Consider the following 21,277-nt stretch of genomic DNA (forward strand, 5'->3'; position numbering starts at 1 on the left):
AGAGTGTGGTGGCTTCTCACGAGCTCATCGGAGCTCAAAGTCGCAACAAGACAAAGCTTTGACTTGTCGGAGTGCCTGCAAACCAAACAAAATTTAAAAGAGGGGAAGGGGAAGGGAATGGCAACACTGGTTTATTGAAAGCTCGCCAACAATGGTGATTTAAGAAGGAAAACAAGATTTTAGTTGTGCTTCAGGCGGTTGGTTGGTGTGGGTGGTGATTTGGATGTGATTTACTCGCTGAAGAGGAAGAAGAAAAGTTGTTTTTTTGGGGTTTCTGACCGGTTTTTGGTTCGAAAAAAAAGAACAGAGAAAGTTGGTGGCTCCAATTTTGAGCTGGCCGGAGAATACAAAGAAGAACAGGGGTGAACGTTGGTTGTTTACTAGAGAAAGAAAGTTCCATGGCCATGGTTTCTGGCCGCAAACTAAAAGGCAGAAGAAAGGGGAAATGGCCGAATCCCGGCGGAGCTCCAACGAGTTGCCGGAAAATGCTCATGAACATTAAAGAGATCCTCCATCAAAATCTAGTGACCAAGAGCAATCTAGGTTTAAGAAGCAGTCCCAAACTCAAGAAGAACCTAGGAGTGCTAAGGTGAAAATGGAGAAAGAAGGTGGTTCTCAAAATGTCGAACCTACATGTGTCAATTGTGGAAAGAGGAATTATGGTGAGTGTCTAAGGGATACTGGGAGTTGCTATGGTTGTGTCAAGGAAGGACATAGAGTGAGATACTGTCCTAATATTGCTTCTAAAGGAAAAGAGGGCAAACAAGTTGCTCCTAATGTTCCGAAGGAGGATGTTCCAAAGGCAAGGGCTCATTTCTATGCACTCTTGGCAAGAGGATCAAAGCCGGATGAGAATGATGATGATGATGATGAGAGTAAGTCTTTGAATTTCTCTTTTTAGTGATATGAGTTCCTTCTAAGTGGGGGAGTATGGCTGGTAGATGGTGCATGTGCGTTGTGTTTAGGAGTTTTGTTGAAATTGAATTTCATTGATTCCTTGAATTGTGTATTTTATGAAGCCATGAATATGTTGTAAGATATGTTTATATGATGTTATTTTGCTTATTAGCATTTTTCTATCATGAACTGCCTAAAAGTAGCATTTTTGAAAAATTTGCTTAAAATCACTGTACCATTGGAACTGCTCACTGTTAAATTTTTGGAAGTTTGAAAATTGATTCTTTGGTCTAAAATTGTTGTAAAATGGTTAGAACTGATATATATGAGTATGATATTGAATATAAAATGAGTTTTTGTTATTTGGAATGAGGCATATGAGTTTTGTAGCATGATGAGTTATAAAATGTTTTTCTAGTTTCTTGTTATGTTAAGAATCTCTTCACAATGTGAAATTGATATTTTCTTTTTGATTATGTTTTTTATGGTATGGACATGATCTACTAGTTGGATCTCTATTCTTGGAAGTATTCGGAGTGTGGCAAGTGTCATTCGAGAACGAATGTTGTCCAAGTGGCGGAGATTCTAAGACCTCGAAAATGACTTAGGTGAACTAGAGGCTACTATGGTTTTCATGATTGTATAAGGTCCTAAATGGTCTACTATATGGTCTTGAGGCAGTGTCTAAGGGTTTATGTGCATTGGAAGTCAAACAAGAAGGGACGACTAAGACGTTCGATGAGCAAGTCACCTATGTGCCTCATATGTGTTTCTATGTGTTTATGTGTTATTCATGAGATTCTAAGGTCCTTAAATGATTTATTATCATGTATATAGGTAGTGTGTCAAGTTTCGTGAAGTTTGGAGGTCAAACGTCGAAAAACGTCCATGACGTTCGAAAGTGTTGCCTTGAAATGACCTTGTGTGTCTAGGCATGTTTTGTCGAGTTTTACATGTTCGTTTTGTGTGAAATTCACGTGAGAGGTTTTAAAATCGTATAAAATCATGTTTGGGTTGGAAACGTCTGGGCAAACATCCCCAAAGACCATCCAGGGGTCCTTGAGGAAGGACCCAAAATTGGTGCCAAGACTGTCCAAGACCGCCCAACGACGGATGGCAATCGACACCCAGTGGGCCAGTCGACGCCCCGTTGGTGGTTCTCCATCGATGGAAACTTAAGCGTGTGGGGGAGAAATCCAAGGACAAGACTCAGTCCCAGACCACGGACCAGCAGGATGGTTCGTTGGTCAAGGGACGGGCCGTCGATGGGCAACCGTCGATGGGTCTGTGTCCCTGCGTGCAGTTCACTGTTAGTTGAGGGGTGAACTTGTTATATCACCCCACTTCCAAATAAGAGGTTTGGCAGTTCCTAAGTGGTCTTTTGGGTATTTAAGTGTGTATATAAGTCTTTAACACTTAGAAGATTTCATTCTTCCAAATCAAAACCCCAAATACCTTAGAAATTCCCTAGAACTTCATAGGAGTCAAAACTCAAGGAAGGGCTTGGATTGAAGAATTTAATGGATATTCTTCATCAAATTTAAGAATTAGCTTCATTGAGGTATGGATTTTGATCCTTGAAACTCTCTTCATCAAGGAGCCCAACTTTCAAAGATGTTTTCTAAAGTTTTCAAGTTGAATTATCTAATTTTATGATCAATTCCATGGGATCTTGCATTAATGGTTTTGAATCATTGAATTATGATTGAATTGTTATTTTATTGATGATTTCAAACTAAAATAACCTATGAAACCATGAATTGGATGAACCCTAGTTTTTGACTAAGTTATGGGTTACTTGATATTGATTTAATGTTGATGAATTCTAATGTAGTTTTATGTAGGCTGTTGATTGATGTAATAATTTAAGTAAATTGATATATAGGTTGCATTATATTGATGAATATGTATTAATTTTACCTAGTTTCATGAATATTGTTATAATTATGTTAGATTGTTGGTTATGGCCATGAGTAAGGGCCTTGTGATATCGAATGTGGTGATTTGACATTTCATTGAGGTGTTGAGGATGATGTGGTGGTAAGATGCCCTATTTCTTTTATTTTATGATTATTAGAAATCAATTTTATTGTGATTAGTATGATCCACTTATGGTGGCGGGATTATGTGCTTTACTTGCAATTGATGTGGCCTTGTCGGCATTATTTTACGTGATGTAATGATCATGGCCTTGTTGCCAAACTACTTGAAGTAATGTAATTATTTGTGTAGTTGATTATGTGAAGTATGATAATATCTATCTACATGTTAAGTAATGTGAAACTATATGTGTTCTATTGATGTTATTTAGGAAATCATGTTAGACTATGACTATGGCTTTGTGTGTATAGTCTTAAGGTTGATGTATGTTGTTCCTACTTGACTATATAAGTCTATGATGGTCATATTTATGTTGATGTTATAGTATATAGGATGACCATATGAATAGGGTCATGATGATTTGAAGATGATAAGGCTCATTTCAATGTGCTTGTAGAATGACATGTATTATTAGTTAAAGTGAAGTATATGGTGTCTTGTCTTGGTTGACTTGTGTCCCTTTCTTGATCTATGTGTGAAAATGAATATGTGATTTCTTGAATTAGGATGCTAAAGTCTCTTAGTCTTGAATTTATGAATGACATGTGACCTTAAATGGAGTTAAGAGGGTCTTTTATGTGAAACCTTGAACCTAGTGATAATGTTATGAATGTTGAAGTTGTAAGCCGTAATGGTATCCTTCAAAGTAAAGGAATGATAGACTTAAGGTTAATTGGCTGGAACGGCATCATATTAATCCTTAAGAAAGTCATCAAGAGCTTCTTGTCGCCATTGTGAGGTAGCCCTAGTGGACCTTTCTTTGGTAGGGTGAATGTGATTGGGTTATGAACTTGATATGGAACCCCTTTATATTAACCTTAAATGTAAATTAATCTATGAGAACGAAGTCTAGCACCGAGTGAGTATGGTAAGGGAAGTAGTTCTAGTTAAAGAATGAGACTAGATTACAAAGTATGCCCTTCGTATTCCTTAACCATGTGTCTACATGGAATGTGTCTAAATTCTACCATTGGCAAGTAGAACATCCTCATGGGAGTAGGTTAGAACTTCGGATTCCATGTCTTGATATCATGGTGTATGTTGGTTATTCCCTATTCTCATCATATGGAATACCTAGTAGTATTAGAGAAGTTCTGTGAAGTTTAGGTGGTGGTTTAGGACGCTATCTAGACCTTGTAGAATAGACTTCGAAGGTGTTTGTTGGAGTTCCTAGGTCTTGTTCAAGACCATTACTTGAATGTCCTTTATGTGTTCAGTGTCTCCTAAATAAAGTAATAAATGTAATGACTTCAGTTAAGAAAGTATGTTAAATGAATAAGTACTTATCTAGAGTAGTTAAGGGTTGTCTAGTTAAGGTGTGAAGGGAGCATAGGAATGGTTACTTCGTATCTTACCTAGATGAGTCTTAAGAATGACTCTAGTTAGGGAAATGGCTAATTATGTGGACATGATATAAACTTAGGAAGTCTTAAGGATTATTTAGGTAGTCTTGAAGAGGTCAATCATGGACGTTATCATTTTGATTTACTTAAGTAAGTCTGTTGATAGCCTTTGGTAAGAGAATGTCATATTATCTATATGTTGATATGTTTGATGTCTTGTATATGTCTTATTATAAGTATTCTTGAGGGTCATTTAGGTATTTTATGGGTGGTTTCTCTTTGTGTTGCTTAAGTGGGTCCTAGGATAACTTTTAGTGAGAAGACTACATGCTAGAAAGTGTATAAGGAAGAAGTAGACAACTTCACTGTACAGTGAGTTGAGCTCACTGTTAAGTTAGCTCAAAAATGTGATTAATTACTTAAATGTTATATTATGTGTTTCTAAGTTGTTAAATGTTGTTCTTATGATTATAATATGATATTTTTAAATGAATAGATGCATATTTCTAATAAATGTCCATTTCATGATTTTCATGCATTATGTCATCTTTAGTTTATGTGGTTGTACTAATCCATGCTTTTATCTATCTATATAGTTGTTGGTAGGTGAGGAGCATTTGGGAAGGAAGACTTGGACTGTAGCATCGTTCAAGAGAAGTCGAAGTATGTCCTCATTTGATTCGAGGGCATAGATGTATATTATGTTTCTTATTGAAGTATTGTAATAGACTAAGTATTTCTATATTCATATTGTGTATGGGCCGTGTCCCAAAAGTATTCTTGTGTTTTAAGATTGATGAGATTGAGACTTAGAATTTCCTATGACTTTATATGAAAGAGAATTTAAAGGCTATGATATGTTTTGTGAAAAGTTTTAATTTCACACTACTTTTCATTATGTATATGCGATGAATGATATGCAAGGGCTTGTACAAGACCTCCGAGAGGTCAAGTACGCCGGTTGCAATTCGAGATTGACCCTAACATCTAGGGTGTGGTTTTGGTACGTCACAAGCTTTAAAAATAATACATCATAATATAACCATAAAAATCATTAGAAATCAAGAACAATACAATTTGAAAGATTAATTTCGGATTAGAAAGAAAGCCATGTTCAATTCATCTTTTGTAAATCAATTTTGAAAGAACCCTTAAGGTAAAGGAATACCAAAGGTGAAAGGTTCCCATACCTTGATAGTCCTTGAAGATTGATGGAAAAAATGATTTTCTTAAAGCCCTAATATCCTTGACCTTGATCTTCTATGGAGCTTTCTTTGGGGATAGAGAAAGTAGAGAGAAGGAAGAGTGATTTGAGTTTGGGAATTTTGGGGTGTTAATTTGGGTTTAGACTTAGGGTAGCATATATAGTCACTTAAATAAATTAATTATACATCCATTAACCACTAATTAGAACCCTAATAATTAAATAATTAAGTTGACCTAATTTAAAACTTGACAGTGAAAACAGGCCTGACCTACGAAACCCCGACCTACGGTTCGTAGGTTAGTTGACTGCCACCTGCACTGTAACGCCCTAAAACGAACTAAGGTTAACTAGAGCTCCGTGAATGTTTCTTGAGTTAAATTTAATTTAAAATTAGTTACATTGATGTTCTTAGGCAGTGTGTGAAGTTTGGAGGTCAAACGTCCATGACGTTCGGAAGGTGTGCCTTAGAAAGTACTTGTGTGTTTTGATGTGTTCGAGTGAGTTTTACGTGTTCATTTTTAAAAAAAATTGATGTGGAATGATCCTAAGACCTATATGACTATGTTTAGGGGTTTAACGTCTGTGTACGACCCCACATAGTACCCACGAGGGGCCCTAGAAGAGGACTCCACCTCTTGCCAAGGAGCTGCCAAAATAGTGACCATACGACGACCCAAGGGAGGATCCGTTGGTCAACCAACGGTCGATCGACCCTAGGGAGTCGATTGTAACTGCAAGTAAGGACATCCTTACATTGAAGGAGGCTAAGTCCCAACCAACGAGACCCCACCAACGGGCTGTTGTTTGGTCCGTCTGTGAGACTGCCCCAAAAGTTGTCCATTCCCTGTAATGACTTTGGGTGTTTGGTAAATTCACCCAAGTCTTTTATGAACCTTGAGTAATATTTTTAGGGCTATTTAGATATATTAAAGTGTTTCAAACCCTAATACCTAATTTTAGACCTCATTTTCTAAAACCAAAAACCCCTATCCCTTAGAACTCTCTCTCAAGTCTCCATGGAAGCTAGAAGTCAAGAAGGAACTAGGAGGGCTGTTGGTGGTCGTTTCTTCATCAAAAATCATTGGGGTTTATTCAATGTGAGGTATTGTATCCCTCCTTGAAGTCTCTTCCATTCAAGGAGTCCCTTTCTAATAGATTTCAAAAAGAGATTTTCAACCCTAGTTTCCTTTATCTTCAACTCTAAATATGGGTCTTGCATGAAAACGTTTTAAATGATTCAAATATGATGTTTATAATGGTAGTTGGTTATTTTAATGCTAAAAATTCAATGAAAACATGTTAAAGCTTTGTGTCAAATTTTGGCTTAAGGAATGGGTTAAATGAGCATGAATTTGTAGTCTTTAAGCTTTGGTTTCTTGGAGTTGATATTGTTATTAGCTTCTGCCCTAAGGGCTATATTATGATGAAATGTTGAGTAAAATGTTATAGGTGATGGAAGCTTGTATTAAATGGTAAGTTGGTTATGTTGTTTAGCTTTAATTTTAAAATGCTCTTGATTGGTATGGTCCACCTTCTTGGTGGCAGTGTTTACTTGAATTAAATGATGTGATGTTACTTGTTTATTGTGAATGAGGCTGTAAATGCTTGCTATGTGAAGTAAGATGGTAATAATTTTATTCTTGCTAAATGTGCCTTATGAAGCTATTATGTGAAGTAGGCTAGAGAGTATGCTTAAATGAAGCATATGATTATGTGAAGCATGTAAAGTTTGTGATGTGATGAATGAAGGTCTAAGCATGTATAGAATGAAATGTAAATGAAATGATGTTTATGTTCAAGGTGTGATCACATGTACACACACTCACACTTGAATGAATGAATAAAGCTACGTTAAGTTAAATGAGGAGTTTTGGTTGAACACTCATCGTGAGTTGAGATGAAGTGTTTAGTAGAAACCCCACTACATCCTAAGAGCTTTTTAATATAGGTTGGAGGATAAATGCCCTTTGTGAGTTGAGATGTGGTGTTCACTAGTTATCCTTAACTTATAGTTTATAATGTTGAGTATCCGTGGGGAGTTATGCCTAGCACCAAGAGGATATGAAGAAGAGGTGGTTACACTTTGTGAGTTGAGATGTTGTATTCCAATGTACCTCTTGAGATGAGTACTCCTCGTTAGTAGAATGAGTTACTTAGTAGCAATTTCCTTATCCCTTAACGATGCGCCCGCATAGGTGTAGCCATTGGGTAAGCCATGTAAAAGCTAAGAGAATGACCTTACTCTAGGCAAGTGAGGATCCCTCATCCGATAGGGGTTAATATCGGAATTCCATGTCTAGCTCTCATGGTCTATGTCGGTTAAGCTAACCCCCCAAAAGTCATGAAAATGCTAACTCTCCTAAAAGAGTGTACTACTTAGGGTAGGTAGTGGAATGAGACGCTATTTATCCATTGCACTAGGTAAGCATTACGAAAGGGGATTCTTGGTGAACCTTATGTGAATTGAATGAACTAAGTCTCCTAAAAGAACGTACTTCTTAGGGTAGGTAGTCGAATGGGATGCTATCATTCCATTGCACTAAGTAGAACTTTCTAAAGGGGAGTCTTGGTGCCAAGCCTTCTAAAAGAGTATACTACTTAAGGTAGGTGGTGGCATGGGACAACATCTACTCATTGTCACGACCATTAAGTACCCCATAGAAGTTAGGGAAAACCCTTGGATCATGACCGGGTGTACTTGACCCTTTCGGATCTTGTACAAGCCCTTTAACTATCGTTCATTACGTAAGCATGAAAAGTAGTGCGAAATTAAAACTTTTCACGACATTAAATAAAGTGCTACTCTTTCATAAATATTTAGAGAATCTCATCGTCACAAGCCAACTTAAAGACACAATATAATATCTTAGGGACACGGCCCTTTACATTGAGAGCAAATACATAATAAGTCCTAATATTAAACTAAAAAAACATAAACTATGTCCTGAATATATGAGGACATACCAAATCTTGAGAGAGTAGATTCCCAAGCTTCACCTTCAAATCACACAAAAGCCTTCAACCTATACTTATAGAGTATAGAAAAGAATAGGGTTAGTACAAATAATGTACAAAGTATGGATATGCAAAGACATGCAAAAAGGGACGTTTTAGTAAAAACACAATTTTATTCCAATTAGGTAAAACATTTATGAATATATGAGTGAAACAGTATAAGAATTATCATTTAACACTTAGAGAAGAATTTCCATAATTTTAACCAAAGAGGAGCATTCACAGTAAACTTCCAAAATATTACATTAAGTCATTATTCACATTTACAATGAGCTATCCTAATTCTAAGGGAGTGAACTTCCAAGGCCAAGCAAAGAGGAAGTAAACTCATTTCTGTAGGAGTTTACCTAACTAAGGATTATCCTAAGATTCCCTAAGGTAAGACGTGAAGGAAGTACGCATATGCCTCCTTCAATATAGACCAAAGCGATCCTCAAGACTACCCCTTTTTGGCTTACTCACCTCGGGAGAACAAGCCACCACTCAATGACAAGACATTAGAAGAGAACCTAAAAAACCCACCAAGACTTCCCTTTCGGAATGCCTACTTAGTGCAATTAGTAGATGGCGTCCCATACCACCACCTACCCTATTTAGGATACTCTTTTTGAAGGCTTGGCACCAAGACTCCCCTTTCGGAAGGTCTACTTAGTGAAATAGATAGATAGCATCCCACTACACTACCTAACCTAAGTAGTACGTTCTTTTAGGAGACTTAGTTCATTCAATTCAAATAAGACTCACTATGACTCCCCTTTCGGAATGCCTACCTAGTGCAATAAATAAATAGCGTTCCATTCCACTACCTATCCTAAGTAGTATACTATTTTAGAAGACATAGCATTTTTTTTCTTTTGTGGGAGATAGCTTAACCGACATATACCATGAGAGCTAGACATGGAATCCCGATATTAACCCCAATCAGTTGAGGGATCCTCACTTGCCTAGAGTAAGGTCATTCTTTTTAGCTTTTACATGGCTTTCCCAATAGATACACCTATCCGGGCACATAATTAAGGGATAAGGAGATCGCTACTAAGTAACTCATTATCTACTAACGAGGAGTACTCATCTCAAGAGGTACATTGGAATACAACATCTCAACTCACGAAGTGTAACCACCTCTTCTTCATATCCTCTCGGTGCTAGACATAACCCCCACGGATTCTAAACATTATATACTATATGTTAAGGATAACTAGTGAACACCATATCTCAACTCATGAAGGGCATTCATCCTATCTTAGAAAGCTCTTAGGATGTACCGAGGTTGCTACTGAACACTTCATCTCAACTCACAAAGAGTGTCCACCTCAAAACTTCTCTATTTACTCAACTTAGCTTCATGCCTTCATTTAAGTGTGTGTGTGTGTACTTGTGATCACATCTTGTATATAAGAATCATTTCATTTATATTAACTTCTATACATGGTTTAGGCCTTTATTCATCAAATCACACACCTTACATGCTTCACATAATCATATAATTCATTTAGGCATAATCTAAGTAAAACATGCAATTCAAGCTTCATAATAGATAACACAAGAACAATCTTCATTATCACTTTATTTAACATATTAGGCCTTCAAATCCACACTTACAATACATACTAATTATAATCAAATTCATCAAATAAACACCGCCAGCAAGAAGGTGGACCATACCACTCAAGAGCAATTTATAATAACAATTATACATAATAAGCAACTCCCTCCATTTATCCAATCCATCACAACCTATAACCGATTTCTCAATATTTCATCATAATAAGGTCCTTAGGAAAGTAGCTAAATCATAATAACAACACAAGAAAACCAAAGTTCACACCCTACACAAACATGTTCATTTAACCCATTTCTGAAGCTAAAAGTTTGAAATATGCATAAACATGATTTCATTAGGGTTTTGACATTCAAATAATCAATTCATACTAAAAGGAACACATTTGAATCATTAAAACACTTTTACAATAAGACCCATGCTTAAAATAAAAGATAGAAGAAAGTAGAGTTTGAAAATCCTTTTAGAAATCTTTTGGAAATGACTCCTTGAATGTAAGAGGGTTCAAGGATGGATACCATACTTTATATAAGAGAAACCCCAATGATTTTGATGAACTTGGCCACCAACAACCCTCCTAGCTCTTCTTGACTTCTAGCCTCCAAAGAGACTTGAGAGAGTGTTATAAGGAAGAGGGTTTTTGGATTTTAGGAAATGAGGTCTAAAATTAGGTCTTAGGGTTTGAAATACATTATCTAAATAACCCTAAAAAAAACTTCCTAGGTTTATAAAAGACTTGGGGTGAAGTTACCAAACACCCCAAGTCATTACAGGGAGTAGACAACTTTTGGGGCAGTCTCACAGACGGACCAACCAACGGACCGTTTGTCAACCAACGACCCGTTGGTGGGGTCTTGTTGGCTGAGACTTAGCCTCAATCAGGAGCAGGACATCCTGCCTTGCAGGTTCAATCGACTTCCATGGTTGACGGACCGTTGGTTGACCAACGGACCGTCCCTTGGGTCGTCGTTTGGTCACTGTTTTGCAGTTTTTTTGCCAAGAGGTAGGGTCCTCTTCTAGGGCCTCTCGTGGGTCCTAGATGGGGTTGTACCCGAACATTAAAACCCTAAACATAGTCTTCTAGGACTTAGGAACATCCCACATCAATTTCGATTAAACCTAACACATACAACTTACTCAAACACCTCAAGACACAAGAACACTATCTAAGGCATACCTTCCGAACATCATGGACGTTCTTTGTTGTTTGACCTCCAAACTTCAAACACTGCCTTAGAACACTAATGTAACTAATTTTAACACAAAATTAACTCAAGAAACAATCACGAAGCTCTAGATCACCTTAGTTTGTATTAAGGCGTTAAATTCTCCCCCACTTAGAATAACATTCGTCCTGGAATGACACTAAAACTTCAAGACCATCAAGGACTTCATTAGAAACACATAACACATTACAATCATGATAAACACTCTAAATAAAAGCATCAACTATCAAGGAGCATCATTCCACATTTTCACACAGTAGCAACATAGGAAACTTTTGCAAAAATTCACAAGTTCAAAATTCATCCTTTTATTCCTTTTATGGAGGATATATATTCTCCAACATTAAACATGCTAATATACAACACTCTTTCACACATTCAAACTTCAATCAAAGACAAAATAACTTTCTTTTTAAAATTCACAAAACTTACAGTGAACATCACTGTAACACTACCCAATCATGCAAAAAAAAATTCAAAAATTCATTCTTTGAGAAATTCATCAAGATGGCATGATCACATGAAGTATAAAACTATATAAACTCATTTCATAACATAAAAATAACAATCATAAAAGAGTCAAGACTAACCGGGACTATCAACTCTTGATTACTTATCCTTCCTAGCTCCCATCCCATAGGGAGGGTACTTATTTGAAGCGTTAGGATCTAGGGAAGCTTGATTGACCTCTTTCCCTCTTGATTTGATGTTATGGAAGTCCCTCATTTTGTGGCCTTTTCTACCACAACTAAAACAACCATCCGTTCCGGCAAGACACCTACCCAAATGTTGCATCCCACAAGTAGTACACCTAGTCCTCTCAAATGTGTGGCCACCACCTTGGGAATATTTGTTTGGAGCCTTATCCTTGTTTCCCACGGAAGAATCTTGGTGATAGAACCTTTTCTTAGGTTTTGATGACTAGAATCATCTGAGCTAGGCCTCTTACCCTCTTGCCTTATCTCCATAATTTTTGATTCCTCAATTTGTTGGGCATACACCATGAGCCTAGAAATATCCATGTCATTAAGAAGCATTGTCGTAAGCATTGTCGTACGACACTCTTTCTCCACCAAGATATACACTCCCATCACAAATTTTTTCATCCTAGCCCTAGGGTTGGCTACCATGGTTGGGGAATACTTAAAGAGTTAGGTGAATTTGAGAGAGTAGTCTTGCATACTCATTCCCCCTTGACGAAGGTTCATGAATTCAACCATCTTTTTCTCCTTCCGCTCTAGGGGAAAGAACCTATCTAGGAAAGCCTCTTTGAATTCCTCCCACTCAACCGGTCCTCTTTCTAAGGGTCTCTCAACCCTCCATTGCTCAAACCACACTTGATCCATATCTTTGAGTTGGTAAGCGGCTATCTCCGGTTTCTCCTTAGGGGTCACACCTATGGCATCTACCACATTGAAAAATTCATCTATGAAACCTTGTGGATCTTGATCTACCTTTGTGTCATGAAAAGTAGAAGGGTTCATCCTCATGAAATCTCAAATTCTAGAAGCGGGAGTACTAGCATTAGGTTGGGGTCCGACTCCTTGGTTAGTTTGAGCAAAAAAGTGATTATTGACATCATGAGATTGAGCCATCATGAGTTGGGTCAAATTTATTATGGCAGCCCTCAACTCCGCATTAGTCATATCTCCTTCAACAAAAGGAGCTTGAGGCATAGGAGACACTTGGGGCACTTGAGTCTTTTGGGGTTCCGGAGACACTTGAGGTTCTTAAAGAGGAACCTCCTCATTCTCTTCCTCTAGGCCAACAATAGGAACTTGGTCAACATGGGGAGGGATCCTCTCATTAGCTACACCTCCTTCCTCCTTTCTAGCGGTTCATCTCCTCGTATTCATATCCTATAAACACAAAGAGACTAGGTTGAGAAAATACACGTTATATGACTCAAATCTAAGGCACGAAATTACAATAGAGAAGAAAATGAAACTTCTCTCATTCTATAGCATCTTGTACATAGATGTGTCGCGACTCACACCAATGACCAAGTGTAACGCCCTAAATTGAACTAAGGTGAACTAGAGTCTCGTAGTTGTTTCTTGAGTTAATTTTAAGTTAAAATGAGTTACTTTAGTGTTCTTAGGCAGTGTATAAAGTTTGGTTAATTTTGGAGGTCAAACGTCCAAGGTTCGGAAGGTGTGCCTTAGAAAGTGTTCTTGCGTCTTGTTGTGTTTGAGTGAGTTTTACGTGTTAGTTTTGCTTGAAACTGATGTGAGGTGTTCCTAAGACCTAGACAAATTAGTTTAGGGGTTTAAAGTCTTGGCACGACCCTACTTAGTACCCACAAGGGGCCCTAGTTGAAGGGCCCAAGGCATGGACAAAACTGTCAAAACCATTGCTCAATCGATGAGCCAGTCTACTGGGCGTAGGCCCATTGATGCCCCGTAGACTGGGGGGGTTAATCCCATACATAGTGGGAATTATAGACCCCCATATAGCAGCCTCTAAAGTCATCGATGCCCAGCAGGACAGGCCGTCAACCAGGTGACGGCCCGTAGCTTGGGTCGTCGATTGACTCCTCCCAAAAGTTGTGGAAGCTGCTGCCAACTTGGGCTCTTTTATGTAAATTCACCCCAAGTATTTTATAACCCAAGGTAAATATTTTTAGTTTTTTTAGGTTATATTAAGTTAGTTTTAAACCCTAGACCTAGACAAGACCCCTCACTTAAAATATTCAAACTCCATCTCTAAAGAAAACTCTCCCAAAGTCACCATTGAAGATAAGACTCAAGGAGGGCAATAAGAGTTGGTTTGGACTTGTTCCTTCTCTTTCATTCAAGGAGCCATTTCCAAAATATTTCAAAAAGGATTTTCAAACTCTATTTCCTTCTATCTTTGATTTTAAATATGGGTCTTCTTGTAAAAGTGTTCTAATGTTTTTAATGTGTTTATTCTTGTAATAATTGATGGTTTTCATGTTAAAACCCGTAATGAACTCATGTTTATGCATATTTCAGTTTTTAGCTTGGGAAAGGGTTATATGAGCATGTTTGGGTAAAGTATGAACTTTGGTTTTCTTATGTTAATATGTTGATTTAGCTACTTTCCTAAGAGTCTTATTTTGATGAAATGTTGATAAAATTCTTATAGGTTATTACGTCTTGGTTAAATGGTGACTTTCTTATATTGCATAGTTCTTATTGTAAATTGCTCTTGAGTAGTATGGTCCACCTTCTTGGTGGCGGTGTTTATTTGATGAACTTGATATTACTTATATGTTTTGTGAGTGTTGATTTGAAGGCCTAGTATATGAAATTAAGTGATATTGAAGATAAGTCTTGTCTTATGTTTTGTGAAGTTCAATAGCATGTTTGGCTTAGATTATGCCTAGGTAAAGTATATGAGCGTAAAGTGTGTAAATTGATTAATGTAGGACCAAAGCATGTATAGAAGCTAATGTTAATGAAATGATGCTTATATGCAAGATGTGCTCACAAGTACTCACACACACTTAAATGAATGTATGGAGTTAATTGAGTAAATAGAGGGGTTTTGAGGTGGACAACTTCGTGAGTTGAGATGAAGTGTTAAGTAGCAACCTCACTACATCCTAAAAGCTTTCTAAGATAGGTCGGAGGATGAATGCCCTTAGTGAGTTGAGATGTGGTGTTCACTAGCTATCCTTAACCTATAGATTAAAGTGTTTAGAATCTGTGGGGGTTATTTCTAGCACCAAGAGGATATGAAGAAGAGGTGGCTACACTTCGTGAGTTGAGATGTTGTATTCTAATGTACCTCTTGAGATGAGTACTCCTCGTGAGTAGAGAATGAGTACTTAGTAGCAATCTCCTTATCCCTTAACTATGATCCGGCATAGGTTTATTTATTAGGAAATCCATGTAAAAGCTAAAAAGAATAACCTTACTCTAGGCAAGTGAGGATCCCTCATCCAATAGTGGTTAATGTCAGGATTCCATGTCTAGCTCGCATCGTCTATGTCGGTTAAGCTAAACCTCCACAAAATAATTGATTGAACTAAGTCTTCTAAAAGAACGTACTACTTAGGGTAGGTGGTGGTACGAGACGCTATTTATCCATTGCACTAGATAGGCATTCCGAAAGGGGGAGTCTTGGTGAGACTTATGTGAATTGAATGAACTAAGTCTCCTAAAGAACGTACTACTTAGGGTAGGTAGTGCTATAGGATGTTATCTATCCATTTCACTAAGTACACCTTCCGAAAGGGGAGTCTTGGTGCCAAGCCTAAAAGAGTGTAATAGTTAGGGTAGGTGGTGGTATGGGACACCATCCTCATTGCACTAAGTAGGCATTCCGAAAGGGAAGTCTTGGTGGTTTGTTTGGGTGTTCTTATAATGTATTTTCATTGAGTGGGGGCTTGTTCTCCCGAGGTGAGTAAGCCGAAAAGGGGTAGTTTTGAGGATCGCTTTGGTGTGTATTGAAGGAGGCATATGCATACTTCCTTCATGTCTTACCTTGGTGAGTCTTAGGATAATCCTTAGTTAGGGAAACTGCTACGGAAATGACTTCACTTCCTCTTTGCTTGGCCTTTGAAGTTCACTCCTTTAGAATAGGATGAGTTCACTGTAATGTCCAAAATGATTTCACTGTAACATTTTTAAAGTTTACTATAAAATGGTCCTCTTTGGTTAAAATTATGGAAATTCTTCTCTAAGTGTTAAATGATGATTCTTATGTTGTTTTACTTCAATATTCATGAATGTTTTACTTAATTGATATGAAAATGGGTTTTTACTAAAATGTCCCTTTTTGCATATTTTTTTTTTTGCATATGTCATACTTAGTACATTGTTTTGTACTAACCCCATACATTTCTATACTTTATAAGTATGGGTTTTGGAAGCAAGGTTGAAGTTTAGAGGCAAAGCTTGGGAAAGTTCCTCTCAAGACAAAGTATGTCCTCATATATCCGAGGGCATAATTCCTATCTTCTTAGTTTCCTTATGTTAAGACTTCTTATGTATTTCTTTTAAATGTAAAGAGTTGTGTCCCTAAATTATTTATGTCGTGTCTTTAAGTTTGGTTTGTGATGATGAGATTTTCTTAGTAGTTATAATAGATTCCTTTTTATATTAAATGTCTTGAAAAGTTTCAATTCTGCACTACTTTTCATGTCTTATGTAATGAACAATAGCTCAGGGCTTGTACAAGACCCCAAAGGGTCAAGTACGCCCGGCCATGACCCAAGGGTTCTCCCTAACATCTAGGGGGTACTTTCGGATCGTGACACCTATTGTCCTGCAGGTCCATCGATAAGTTAAGAGAGTATGAATTTTGGCCATTTCTAGAAAATAGATAAGTGTGGGACTAAGGAGCAATCAACGCCCCCATCGATTGGCTTCGTAGGTAACCACTGCCAGTACTGCCTAATTTTGCAGATTTGGGTTAAATGCGAGGGTCCTCTCCAAGGACCCTTGGTGTGGTCCTTGGGGATTCGTACCCAGATGTTTCGACCCTAAACACACTCTAACACTAGTTTGACACCTTTCCACCATTTTTAATCAATTTCCAACTCCTAAAACCCCATGAAATAGGCTAAGGCACACTAGCACCTCTTTCACAAATCTTCAGACGTCATGGACGTTTCTTGACGTCTTGACTCTAAAACTTACTAAATGGATTATAAACATTATTTTAGGTCTTATAACTGTGTTTCAATTCTTGGATACTCTTGTGAGGCTTTATATTAGGTTTTGGACTTTCAGAGTATTACACTAGGATTCTGTGAAGGGTCCATTGTCCATTTTTGGTTCGTGGACTTGCCTGTTTGTTCTTTCTAGCCCTCTCTCGAAGTCCTTGGTGTTTCATATAACCTTTAATGTTTCTATATCATAAGTTATCATTATTTCTCAAGATATCTGGAGAAGTTTTTTATTATTTCTTAAAGTATTTTCCACCACAAAAGATTTAACATTTTCACACCTATCTTTGTACCATAAATAAAAGTCAATAAAATTACCTTCATTCAATGATGATTCACTTTCATCATGATCGTAAAATAACAACCCTTGATTCAAGAAGTCTTACCACATCAATTGAAGCATTTAAGTGTGTCAAATATTCATGCTTAATGCGATCAGATTGTTTGTCAAATGCAGCACAAATGGATAGTTGTTGTATATGATCATCACAATTTCTTTTTTCTTGATTATGAATGTTATTCTACCCTCCAATATGTTTGTCAAGCTTATCTTTTATATGTTAATTCATAAATGTTATTCTTCAAAATACTTCACCTCCACCTTGATGAATATTATTGGCTTCAAATAAATAACACAACTAGCATTGTACCACATCTACATTCTCATTATACTCCTAATAATCATATTCTTCAAACCATTTAAAATTGAAACGACACATTGTTTCAAAAATATAGATTGAGGAATTTCATGAACCTTAGATCGACAAGGACCAAATTTCACATATCCCCCTCTTATTTTAGCACGACGTTTTGGATCATGATTTTAAATTTAGAGTTTTTGGGCTTCATCAAGTTCGATAGCATTTAAATCAAGTTTTGGTTTCTTATAAGAATGTGATAGTATCTCTTATTGACCTCGTAATCCCTTTAGGAAAAATTAGCAATTAAGTCATAATACATAACATATTTAGTCAACATAACAACATTTTTAAAATATTTATTTAAAATATTTCTTTAAAATGTCAGAATGACCATATTTTAACAAATAAAGTGTATCCTTATATAATTAATTTACCTTCTTTTTATTTCTCAAATTAAGCCTACTTTTTGACTAAAAATAATAGACCCCATTACCTACTTTTCACTCACTAAATATATTTACCCAAATTCTATCATTTCTCTTTTTTTCTCTAAAGATTTCTCATTATTCCATATCCTCAAGTAACTTTAAACCTTGTCTTTTTCTTAAATCAAAATACTCCATTTTTCTAAGAAATCTTAGAAATCATTCAAAAGATTTTCAACCTTTGTCGAGTATCGAGATACAAAAGCATTTTATATGTTGGGTCTGGATCTAGAAGAAGTATTAGCTGAAGAAGTGTCATTTTTGAAGTGTCAATATCATGATAAATCGCTCAAAAGTATTGAATTAGATTTGGAAGACTTCTCAGGTGAAGAAGTCTCATTTTCCAATGTCAACATTTGAAAAATTGGTAAAATTGTTGAAGATGAGGGTGATGATTAACTTTATGGCATCTTGTATTTCGTATCTAAACTATCAAATTGTATTCTTACAGTTTTTATTATTTCTTGCAGTTTGTATTCATTACAAAATTCATGTGTATCTTGCTAAAATTTGAATTTTTTTAGGTGTAACTTGTATTTATTTTGTAGGAGGATTCATTTCAAATTATGTATATGTTTAATTTTTTATTAGATAAATAATTTTACAGAATTTTGTATGTTATTCTAAATTAGTCTTCATACAATTTTATTATATTTTTGTTTATATTCTAACGCTATGCCAACAAGTTTCGTATTTTTTGTGCTCATTTCGTATTTTAATCTTATTTTGTCTGCCAATAAGTGTTGTGTTTTTTTTTTGTATTAATTCTAAATATATGCCAACAAGTTTTAGTTTTTTTGTGCTCACTTTGTAATTCAATCTTAATTTGTATGCCAACAAGTTGTATATTTCTTTTGTATTTTGTATTAATTCTAAATGTATGCTGACAAGTTAAAAGAATTTTTGTGATCACTTTGTATTTATGTCAATTGTATGCCAACAAATTTTTTATTTTTTAAATTCTGTATTCATTCGGAAAAAAATTCACTGCCAACAAAAATCTTAAATCAATAGACTGTAATTCGACATAAATCGAACATTTTCAATGGAGAGTTGAAAGTTAATATTGAAAAATTGAGGTTTAAGGGAGAGAGAAGTAATGTCAATTGTGGAACTAAACACGTATAATAGGAAAGAAACTTTGTAAATTTTAATATCAAAAAATAAAAGATGAAAAGAGCATAAGTGTAGTGAAAAAAAAAATATTAAAAATTCTGCTATGAGACCCCATTAAATATTAGTTTTGCTATGAGCCCCATTAAGTGCTAAAATATTATTGTTTTGAAAATTTTTCCCATTCTTTTATATTAATTAGGTTGACTTAGAGACATCAAACTTATTTTTGATACACTACTAACATAATTCTTCAAGTCCATGGAACTTCAAGCTAAAATATTTACAAAAACTATATTCGTTTTATCGTAAATAAGAGAAAAAAAGGAAAGTGCAGAGAATTATTGAGATTTTTATGCTCAACATTCAACAATATGGTCATATAATATGAGTAAAGGAATAAAAGGGGAAAACCCAAATCCACAAGGAAAAGGGTATTAAAATTTAAGTAAATAAAGAAATCAATCTCTTTAAATTTGACCAAAAAAGGACCTTTATTAGACCTAATCATAAAAGGAATGAACATAAAAGTCATTTTATACTAGTTTTCAAAATAAGCGAAATAGAGTTTAGTTTAAAGCAAAAATAGGCAAATCAGAGAAATGAGGACAGGGTAAGTCACGACCCTGAGCTTCTGCTCTGTCCATGTCTAAATCTTTTTTATAGTTTTACAAAATTGAAAACAAAATGAGGACTAGAGGAATCAAACCTAAGAGTTGTGTACGCTTTGTACACACCCTTCCACTAAACTACTGCTTTATTATTTGGAAGGGCATTCAAAATGTTAGATTTGACCTATATATAATGTGGAAACGATTTTCAAGTCATATCTTTTTCCATTTAGTGAAATAATAGGGGAAATTTAGTCTATAGCCTTTAACATACTTTTTTTTTTAATTTCATATCATTTGAGAGATTTTTATTCTTACACATAAAAAAAGGGGGCCCCAAAAGGTAATCTTTTTCTGTTCAATTTGTAAGTGGATATACAAATAAATTAGGAACTGAATATCTGCCAAACAATAGATGAAAGATGCTGACTGCTCTAGCTCTTGCCAAGTCTAATGTTAATGAAAGACTTCCCAGACATCATTACCAATGACATTGAGTTTACACCAATCAAGCCTAATGCTAATATGAAGAAGATACAAGGGAAGAAATAGAAACAACTACCAATGCGATAGACTTCACAACATATTGGACATCTTCAACAAGGTTTACTCGAAAGATTAAAATTTCATTGCCAGAATATCTCTACAAGAGTAAACACAAGGTTTATCATTTGTATTATCTTGCAAAAGAATACTACCATTCGGTTACTGTACAGAGCTCACTACCATACACAAACCTGCTGAATTGAGTTTAAAAACTACATCTCCAGATAAAAAATGGAGAATCGACGTTCCCAAAATGCTCATTGTAAAACAACCAAGTTTAGACATACTGGGGACTACTTGCAGCACCGTCATCCTGCAAATGAAACAAAATAAATGAACTCGGAAATAATCTATGTTCAGATTTTAAATAGTACGTAATTAGAATATTCTACGTAGCACCCAATAGATAATTTGGCAGCAATACCTCCACTGCCAATCTGAATTGGAACAAATCAACAAAGCAGCTACCTATTCTACTATTTTAACAGCAAAATGAAGTTCACCAGAAGCAGAAAGTGTTAAATCAAAAGCATGCACCAAGTAACGCCATAGTTAAAGGAGCAATGTCAGGGTCAAGGTCACTCTGGGGCTAAGATAGAAATAGGGAGAGAACTCTATTAGTTTGTTTCTATGATAAATAGGGTCAAGTAGATCTGAGAATTCTATTAGTTTGTTTCTATGATAAATTTCTTCGGAATAGTAATTGATAGGACCTTGTTGGTAAGTTCTACAAGATCATGTTATGCCTTCGAAATGAAAAATAATTCCAAGTCCGTCTTTTTCTACAAACAAGAAAGCTAAAATTAATGCAACAATCATATATATATATACTATATATATTAAAAGTGGAAAATTACAAAGTGCACCGTTGTAATAATCCACAATCCCCCCCCC

General features: G+C 35.9%; 1 protein-coding gene across 2 annotated transcripts in view; it reads right to left on the reverse strand.

The window, feature by feature from the left end:
- Positions 1-20,386: 20,386 nt before the first annotated feature.
- LOC107007740 overlaps positions 20,387-21,277 on the reverse strand; it is a 23,522-nt gene continuing 22,631 nt past the window's right edge. For both annotated transcript variants that reach the window (XM_015206502.2, XM_015206494.2), the window contains one exon: positions 20,387-20,696. In XM_015206502.2, the coding sequence (XP_015061988.1) occupies positions 20,661-20,696 (36 nt within the window). In that variant the 3' untranslated portion in view covers positions 20,387-20,660. The remainder of the gene's footprint in view (positions 20,697-21,277) is intronic.

This window comes from Solanum pennellii, chromosome 1 (assembly GCF_001406875.1).
Source record: "Solanum pennellii chromosome 1, SPENNV200".
Taxonomy (NCBI): Eukaryota; Viridiplantae; Streptophyta; class Magnoliopsida; order Solanales; family Solanaceae; genus Solanum; species Solanum pennellii.